This window comes from Apis laboriosa, unplaced genomic scaffold (genome assembly GCF_014066325.1).
Source record: "Apis laboriosa isolate Shangri-la unplaced genomic scaffold, ASM1406632v1 scaffold112_cov148, whole genome shotgun sequence".
Classification (NCBI taxonomy): Eukaryota; Metazoa; Arthropoda; class Insecta; order Hymenoptera; family Apidae; genus Apis; species Apis laboriosa.
This window is the reverse complement of record NW_025220865.1, coordinates 6,084,211-6,094,520: the sequence shown is the minus strand read 5'-3', so window position 1 is coordinate 6,094,520 and position 10,310 is coordinate 6,084,211. Positions and strand designations below refer to the sequence as shown.

At 24.2% G+C, this 10,310-nt stretch overlaps 1 protein-coding gene across 1 annotated transcript in view; it reads left to right on the top strand.

Moving 5' to 3' along the window:
* Positions 1 to 2,571: 2,571 nt before the first annotated feature.
* The window catches only part of LOC122711536 (zinc finger CCCH domain-containing protein 11A-like), a 13,046-nt gene continuing 5,307 nt past the window's right edge, over positions 2,572 to 10,310 (top strand). Inside the window, exons 1-5 of the mRNA XM_043930395.1 lie at positions 2,572 to 2,762; positions 3,010 to 3,109; positions 3,661 to 3,780; positions 3,868 to 4,042; positions 4,638 to 4,754. Coding sequence (XP_043786330.1) covers positions 2,572 to 2,762; positions 3,010 to 3,109; positions 3,661 to 3,780; positions 3,868 to 4,042; positions 4,638 to 4,754 — 703 coding nt within the window. The remainder of the gene's footprint in view (positions 2,763 to 3,009; positions 3,110 to 3,660; positions 3,781 to 3,867; positions 4,043 to 4,637; positions 4,755 to 10,310) is intronic.

The window sequence follows — 10,310 nt, the reverse complement described above, 5'->3', positions numbered from 1 at the left end:
ATTATAGTATGCTAGTCAAATTATTGCAATATATATTTGATTTTATAGCTAGTTTAAAAACAGAGAATTGAATATAAATTTTTTACTAATGTTTTTTTTTTTCGCATCATAAATGTTATATAACTTTTAACCAAATGGAAAAGTACAGTAATATAATGAAATAAATATGAGATATTAATGAATATTGAATGGTAAATTATTCGAGCCTACAAATAGATTATCTAGCTTGAAATCAGTAAAGAGGAATCGTTTGTATTAATGTATGAGATATATACATATATACATAAACACAGTGATTTAATTAATTACGTGATAAATTTGAACTGTTAAAGAAATGACTATAATATACAATATAAAGTAATAATTTGGAATGTTTTGATAAGACTGTAAAATTGATGTTATTATGTCATTTTCTGTATTTTCATTAAATTAAGAATATACATATTTATCATCTCATCTTAAATATTAATAATATTGGCTATATTATAAATAATTAATAATATAATTATAATGAATTAATTTTTTCATAATGTATTATTATATTTTCACATTTCATTATTTGTTACTGTAAATTTATTTTCTAAAATGGATTGCTGGTCAATCCTTTTGTAAAAAAATATGATATTTTTCTAATGTGTATTAATGATAATTATATTCTTTTCATATTATGAAATTTTTTCCAAAAAAAAAAAAACAGTCTTTTCTATTATGATATATTAAATTTTGAATAAACGTAATTTTTAAAAAATTTTGTAATTAATACACATTATGACGTATCAATAAGAGAATTTATTAATATTTACTTATTATGCAAAATATTTGCATAATATATCCAATATTTACTTATTATGAAAATCATATTTATGTTCTATAATATTTTTGTTACTATTTTTAAACATTTATAATTATAATTGAACAAAAATATTTAATAATATGAATAACAGTATGAATCTAACTTTTGATTAGATTCAAATTTTATTACTTTGCTTTTATGACTAAATATAAGTTCTAGTTTTATTATATTATATTTCTTAAATTTTATATACAAATTTTATCATTGAAAAATTTTTGATCATTTTTATATATTATATCAAATTAAAATATTATGGAGCATATATGTAAAAAACAATATATAAAAGAAACATTTGATTTTGTTGTATGAAAATATATTATACATATTATAGTGGAATGAACTATATTTATGACTGTATTTACATATCTTACATATCTGAGTATGTAACAAAATTAAGTGCAAATGTTTTATATATTTTCATCAAATTTGAACATATATATTATAATGAAATATTTTTAATTATAATGAAATATTCAAGTTTTACTTATAATATTTTTCATTATATCTTTTCTTATAAAATTATATATTATTAATATTTGATAATATTGAAACAATGCTTGAATTTTTTTAAGTATTTTATTAAATATTATTATATTCCATAATGAAATTGAATGTTTTTGTTGAAAGGTGCTTCCTAAGTATTGATATTTTATTTTTTTCTTCAAATATCTTCATTAAAAATGTTTATATCATTATGTATATAAAATGATGTAATTACTTCTAAGTTATATATGTAATTTAAAAATACTAAAAGTTAAAATTATGTGATTGCGTATAAGTTATCTTTATATAATGAAATAAAATTTAAAAAAGAAGGGGAGAAAAAGAAAGAAAGAAAAAGAGAAATTATTTTTAATGATTTTAAAATATTTATTTTACATATTTAAGGAATTATTCTTTTTGGTTGATTTTTTATTCTTTTTATTTTTATTTTTTTATGTTTATTTTTATTCTTTTAGTTGATTAAAATATACATTATTATTAAAATGTTATATTTGTATTTTGCAAAATAATTAGTTATATATTTAATTAATTATTTAAAATGTAATTAAAATTTACTAATTTCAGTATTAAAATATATTTAGTATCAAAATTTATTTTCGATTTATATTTAAAGTTTTATTATTATTTATTTTACTATTATTTATTTATATTAATATAAAAAATATTTTTTTATAAATTTATTTAAAATTTTAAATAAATTTAGTTTGAAAATAAATAATATAGATATAATACAAATATCATAGTTAATATTATTTATATAGCAATTAAAATATAATAATATTTTAATATTTCTATTATATTTTGGAATCGTTATTTTTTTAAATTGTATTTTAATTGCAAATTATTATCTTAAACTTATGTATATTCACTGATTGATATTTTATATAATATTTTTTTAATAATTAGATATGAATTTTATAAGTTCAAGAATTATTTTTAATGAATATTTGTTTGTTTTTTTTCAAATAAATATTACAATAAAAAACATTAATTTAATAAAAAAATCTATTATAAAATTATAGTGTAAATAAAATAATAAGACTTAAATATTTAATTTTTTTTAAATTTTAGATAAATTTAATAAGTTTAAATTTAATATATTTATTTATTAATCATTTATTTTATATATATATATAATTTTATAAAACTTATATACATATATTTATATAGTTGCTATCTTAATAACACTACTAAATTTAAAAAATGGCGCGGAAATGGTCGTGCATTTTCGTGTATTCTCGAAAATTTCCGCCATCATTTCTGTAGCGAATAGCGTCTTCAACGCAAGGGGCGACAAGTGCCACGGTCGAACTATTTACCTGAATCTGTGTGCGAGTCGATTAAGTGTGTGGGTCAAAGCGAAGAGGCAAAAAAGAAGTCACCTAAGAAATCACTGCCGTCACACGTAAGTAATAAATATATAATTAATACATAATGAAAGAAAAATTCTTTTCGTCGATGTTAATATTCGTATTTGCGAAAATTCTACATTCAAGTTAATTTTTGATAACATTGGAATTGGCGGTTGACCACGATACACTAAAATTATAATTATATTTTGCACAAAGTGGTAACACGTCTGATCATTCTCATATTGTCTATATCAAATGTCATTTTTAATCGTGATGTGTTTAAATATTTTCTTTTTTTAGTGAAGGACACGATCATTCATCTTTCTATCAGTTCTTGCAAATGGAGCACAGTCATAAGAATACCGACTGTTATTTTTTCTATTATTCAACGTGCACAAAGGTGTGTATTTGCAATTAAGAAAATACACAAAACATTTGTTATATCTAATCGTCACCATAAAATTTTAAATATTCTAGATTTGTTCCATATTGTTTCTCTTATATATTGAATTCGCGAGGTTATATCGGCCATGTTGTAGCCAGATTTTACGATATCCTTCGTTTTAAAATAATTAATAAACTATATTATTTATATACTACAAGATTATTTTTATTCATTGATTTTATAATTAGTTTAAATTATTTATTTTAAAAGATTGATTTATACAGTTTGTTTTGTTATACATCTAAAACAATTTTTATTACTAATGATAATATTAATATTAATTAAAATAAAAGTTATAGTATTTATTATTATATATAAATAATTATAATTTAAATATATAATATAAATTATGTAAAGCAATTTTAATTATAGTTTGCAGTATTTACATTATATATGAGCACTGCAACTATTGATATTCTTTAATATTTTATTATTTTATATTTGTTATATATTTGATATATTTTTATCATTTTCCATTTTTATTAATATTATAATTATATTTATAGGGTGATAATTGTCCATTTAGACATGAACCATCTGCCTTGGGTTGTGAAACAATGTGTGTATATTGGAAGCAGGGTAAATGCCTTGATGAACATTGTAATTTTAGGCACATGGAGTTAAGAGTAAGCATATCATAAATAGAAATAAAAGATAAATTATTAATTAAAAATTGAAATAGATTAATATTTTATTTTTATATGTTTAAATAGAAAAATCGTAAATCAATTCCATGTTATTGGGAAACACAACCTGGAGGTTGCAGAAAACCACACTGTTCATTTATGCATAAGAATGCTCGTACAATTACTAGTGATCCTATTAATCCAGTAAAAAATTTTGATTTAACATCAAAAACAATGAATCAAGAATGGTCAAATCGTCAAGGTAAGAATATTGATACAGGATATTTTAAAATTAAACACTAAAGTATGTTAATTTTAATAACACAATTATGAAATATTATATAAATATAAAAAAAATTCTTATTAAAAAAATTTCATTAAATATATTTTATATGTATAATAGCAAATATATAATAATGTGAAAATAAATTAGTGATGTTTAATATGTTTGATATAATCTGTTTATTTTAGTTATGTATATTATTTTATATTATAAAAATATTATTACATATAATTATTATTACATATTTCTATTATTATATTATATTATAAAAGAAAAAAAAAGAGATATCTATTTGATTTCTCTATTTCAAAATATTTCTATTTCAAAATGCTTTTATGTCAATATATAGTTTGTAAATAATATTGTTGAAATATTGTTGATTTATTTATCTATATTGAAATGAAATATTGTGATATAATAGTAAATTATATTTTCATTTTTTAATATTTTTGTTATTTATTTTTATTTTAATTTTTTGATTTTAAAATGTATTGTATATTATAGTTTAATAATTTATTGAATTTTTAAATTGATGTTTTTTTTAATTTTATAACATGTCTTTTTTATTATTTAGATGACACAAAATATGATGGAAGTAGCACAGAATCAGATCAAGGTAGAGGAAGCAGTGAAGCAGGCAGTTTTATTGGTAGTCCAGCTGTTGATCCTCTTATCGTCAAATTTGAAGAAGGTATGAGGCTTTACTAGCCCCCATCTTTCAGCGTACATTACCTTACGTCGGCTACTCTTTCTCTTCCACATAATTTACCAACAAGCCTTCCACATAATTTACCAACAAGCCTTCCACATAATTTACCAAATATTCCAAACGCACTCAGTATTCCAAGCAATTTGACAATCCCTAATAACGTATCTAACAGTCTCAACATACTAAACAATATTAACATTACAAACAATTTGAATATACCACAAGCTAATGTACAGAATTCACAGACTTCTCCTTGCCATCATGCATTATCATTTTCCCATCCACAAAATCTACATTCACATTCTCCTGGTCAATCATTATCTCCTTTACAAAATCAACAAAATTCTCCTCTCCTTCAACAGCCATCATATTCACCTATTCATACTCAGCAAACTACTCAGCCTCAAACATCAAGATTTCCTTTTCCATATCTCGAAATGACGTCATATAGACGATTTTAAAGTTGTCAGGAATGCTTTAATTGTAACAATGTAAGTTTCTATTGACCAATAACCAGCATAAAAAAATATATTAATGAAATACTACTAAAACAAGAGAAAAAAACATATATAGAATTATATAAAACAACTATGAAACAATTTGTTCTCTAAAAATTGATGTAAAGTATTGTATAAATGTATAAATATATACAATACTTTACACACAAAAATAAAATTATACTTCCTATATTGCAGTAAAAATTATCACAGATTTTCATATTGATTGAGCACCAGGAATGTTAGTACATTTCCGATACTTAATCGATCTTTGCTTAATTTATTTCATTCAGACATATAAATTAATATAATTAAGTTATTAAAAAAAAAAAGGAAAAAAAAAAGAAAAAAATGAATAAGTGAAAAAATAATTAAGATCAAATTCTTTACAAAATAACAGCTTAAGCTGCATTAATGTCATTGAAAACTTACATAATATTTTGCTAATAGTAATGGCTTTTAATAGTATCAGATACATGTTGATGTATTGTAAATTTTCACAAAATACGTTTTAAATTTCCTCTTCAATAATAAAGACTGCACTACTTAAAATTTATTGATAAATATAAAATATATTAATAGTTTTTATTTAGCTTACATAAAAGTGAAAAGAAATATATGAAAGAAAATAAATGCAAGAAGATATTTCATTAAGAATACATAGTCAAAAGCAATAGGTGATCTATATCGTTGTCTTTATTATTGGATAGAATAAGATTATAAAATCATATTGATATATGAAGGATTTCTTTGAAAGATCGTTCTGAACATTTGTGTACATTACACTTTAAAATTATAATCAAAGGTGTGTGTTGTTTCAATATAATGTTTAATTACATATATAATTTTGTATGCACATACAGTGTATACCTTGGGGAAGAGGGACAACATGCAACATTTAGATTGATTCAGTAACACTGTGTTCTCAATGATATTAGTTTAAGATTACAGATTAGTCATAATTAGAATTAACATCTGTATCTGAACACAGTTATGATTATATTATAATATATCATTAATTAGAAAAGTTGAGAGTAAGTTGTATCATCAGACAAAAAAGATGGTGATCAAATTATAAGCTAAAAAAATTAAAAAAAAAAAAAAAAAACAAAAAAAAAATAACAGAATAAAACGAAAAAAAAAACGTAGATTTGAATATCAATTTTTGCAGGGCCTGCTATATCTAAACTTTGCCTGTAGCCCTCTAACTGCCTATGGCTATCTTTCTCCAGCGGCAGCGCGATGAGCCTTGAATTTTCCCGAATGCCGCATAATAGAAAAAAACAAGATTGAAGTACTCACGTCTTTTCGTTGTGCTATACTAACGAAATACAAAACTATACCGGATGAAATAAGAAGATAGCTATGGGTCGTCGCTTTGCCACACACACACGAATTGAACTCGCACAGATTTCTCGATAACCAATTTCACATCTGGTTTAGGACGAGCAGCATGTTTAGTTTTAATGGAGATTGAGTTTTGATATGTCTGATGTTTGATTTGAAAAGAAATCGAAAAAAGGAATACTTTTTTTGTTAAAATGATTCGCTTGAAGCATAACCTGTTCGTGCAAAGTATAAAAAAGGGAGGGTGAGGAGGGGGGAGGGGGAAGAAAGAAAGAAAGAAAGAAAGACAAGAAAGATTATCTTTCCAATGCGTAATATATATTAGTTTTTTTTGTTTATGATTTTTAATATATGGTTATGCTTTGAGTTTGATAAAATGTAAACAGAGAAAAGAAAATTATTCGAGTCGAATACTGCCTCAAATATACGCGCACACACGTGCTTTCTTTGTAGAAAATTGTACGTATCGTTATATGTGATTCGCAACATTTTTATTTTAAAAAAGGAAAAAAAAAAAAAAAGATAAAGGTGAGACGAATGAACAAGAAAAAAAAAAGCATGTTTTCATTTATAGGGATAAGCAGTATCCGATTCACCGTAATATCCCAGCCTTAATTTACATACATATATAACGCGTACAAACGTCGAATATGATAAAATGCCTTCATATGTTTTGGCTTCAAACACGAATTAGCGAGTTTTAAAATGGTATGGGATAATAAGAAAACAAATAACAACAATAAAATATTCGTGTTTATTCAAAATTTGTTATAGTAGCGTGCAGACTATTGACTGCAAATTTTGTTGTGTTGTATGAACAGAAAGAAAATCAGTCGTGAATTTTTAAATGTATAAAAAGAGGGAAACGAATGTTTCACCGAATCACGCTGCACGAGACAACAATGAATCATGGAAATACGTATTAAAATATAAATTCTAACAAGCTTTCTTTTCGAAGCTTGTTTAACTTTTATCTTGCAGCATGTTTCGTCTGGCGTGAAATTTAAATTATTCGAAATGTGAGAAATTTCCATGGTGAACGAGAACGAATGAGGATTAAGTTAACAAATATATCAGGATTAAAAAGAAATTTTTCTTTCTAATGATTTTTTTTTTTAAATAAGTTTTGGAAAATTTGTTGATAAGTTAGTCTTGATCGTTCGATCTCGTTCGAGGAAAATTTTATAGCTTAGGTATATTCCGTTTTTTTCGCTAATAATGTCTTTTTATTTGATTTTGTTAGATATTCTTATAAAATACTTCGTTCTCTTTCGATTAATAGAGAGCGTGGAAATAAAATGGAAGTAAAGTGCGCGAATATCAGATGAATGATCGAACAGTGAAGTATAAGATTATATAAATACAAAAGCTTACGAGTATAAATATATAAATATATATATATATATATATATACCTTTATAAATATATATTTCTATATTTATACACGAAGATATGCGTATATATAAAGAAAGATATGAACATTTCCGCTAAAATGAGAGAATTCCTAGGGGAAAAAATGCGACTTTATATCACGTATTGCATGCATACACAGATTACATATTTACATATACGTATTCTTAAAAAAAAAAAAGGAAAAAAAAAAAAAAAGAAAAAAAAAAGCGGAGCTTGGTGGAATAGTACATATACATTTAATTTCAGTGTGATTAAATAATATACATCGCTTTGTTTATTAATTAGAATATTAAAAAAAAAAAAAGTAGATCCTTTTGACATAAAAATATTATAGATCCCAGTGGAAACAAAAATATGTATGTATATAATATACATATATTCCTTATTTTTATTACGGAATACTATTTGCGCCTAGATCCGCACGAGAGATGTAATGAAAAAAAAAAAAAAATATTAAGTGTATGTAATCTTCATTACGTGACTACCGTACAGCATGATGAAGTAATTATATTCTATTTAACTGCTAATGATATATTCATAATCGAGATTAATCGTCGCTGTGTCTGAATGTCATCATCGATCTTGCGAACGATGAATTCGGGATTATTATTAATTCTGCGATTTTATACGGGTAGAATTATACGTTCTAGTGCCTAGACTTTCGTCTTCACCTCCTACTGAATTTCTCTTTCTTATTTCAATGAAAGCAACAATAATAATAAAAAAAAAAAAAAAAAAAAAAAAAAGGAAAGAAAACAAAATGAAAGCAGAGAAAAGATAGGAAAGAAAAAAAAAAGTAAATACATAAATATTCGTTCGTTTGAAAGTTAATCGAATATATTTGAAAGATTTATAACGCGTGACTTTGAATCTCGAGATAACGTAGCAAGATCTTTTCGTTTTCTATATAATTACGGAACGTAAATATGCGAAAGAAAAAAAACTTGTGATCTAGATCGAGAAACGTGAACGGGGGAGGGAGAGGGGATGAAAGAAAACGAGAAATGCGAATATATGCATGAAAAAGAAAGATTGTATATTATATGCTGAAGATTAGAAGACGATGTATGTGTGAAAGAGATAGAATGTATGCATCTGCGAGAATGAAAATATTTCTTAATTTTTCGTTAATTTTTTTTCCCTCGTTATTACGAGTCTTGCCAGAAAAAAAAAAATATTAATTTAATGTTTCAATTCAATCATGTCATATCACTCGTGAAATTTGATCGATTTTTCTTTCGAGTTTAAAAAAAAGGCGTAATACCGTTCAAAAGAATATATGTGTACAATTCAAATTATTAACAATAATTATCGATTCAGTTTGATAATTGCAATTCTTTGTAATTCTTGTAATTTTGTTTCATGAAATTATTTTTCAACGGTATTTCGCAATATATTCGCAATTAATTGGAAAATAGAAAATCGTGTTTGACAAGAGTTAAAAAATACAGAAACTAGAGAGAGAGAGAGAGAGAAAGAGAGAGAAAAAGAGAGAGAGAGAGAGAGAGAGAGAGGGGACGATAAAGAGGATGGAAGACTTTAGAGAACGATAAAAAATGCAAAGAAAAGAAACAAATAATATTAACAAGCATAATATCGAAAACAGATATAGTGTACGTTTTTCTAAGTTGAAATGTGACCGTTTTAAATGCAACAGGATCGTCTTTTGACGCGTTCTCGTGCAGCAAGTGCAATTATCGCTTGTTCTCTTCGAAGCTTGTAACGCGTGTCACCTCTTCGCGAGTGCGTGTGTGCGTGCTTATTGAGAGAGATGAAAATAGTTGTAAAAGTACTAGAACGTTTAAGAAGCAAGGAAAGAAAAGAAAACGAGAAAAAAGATCAGCAGCTGGACTCGTGTCGCCGGCGACGACCTATTTAAAATCGCTATTTATTGCAGCCAACTAGAAAAATAATGATTTTAATGTGTCATTTGTTCCGTTTGTGTCGATGTTCAGCCAACTAAATGATGCAATTAACGTTATTTATTATGATTACCGTATGAAATCAAAAGATCGATATTAAAATTGTTAGAAACATCGTTTATTGACGATTCGATTTATTTAATGTTCGTTTGAACAATTTATGTTTTTGTTTTCTATTGTATTTTAGAAAAAAAAAACAAATTTCTTAGTGGATCATTGCAATTTATATAGGATTTAATATAATTTATATAATCTTTTCTTTTTTTCTTGTTTCATTGAATATATTACAGAATACCGAAATTCTTCGGAACTTTTGGCTACAATTATTATTAAATTATTTCTTTTTTTTTTTTTTTTTT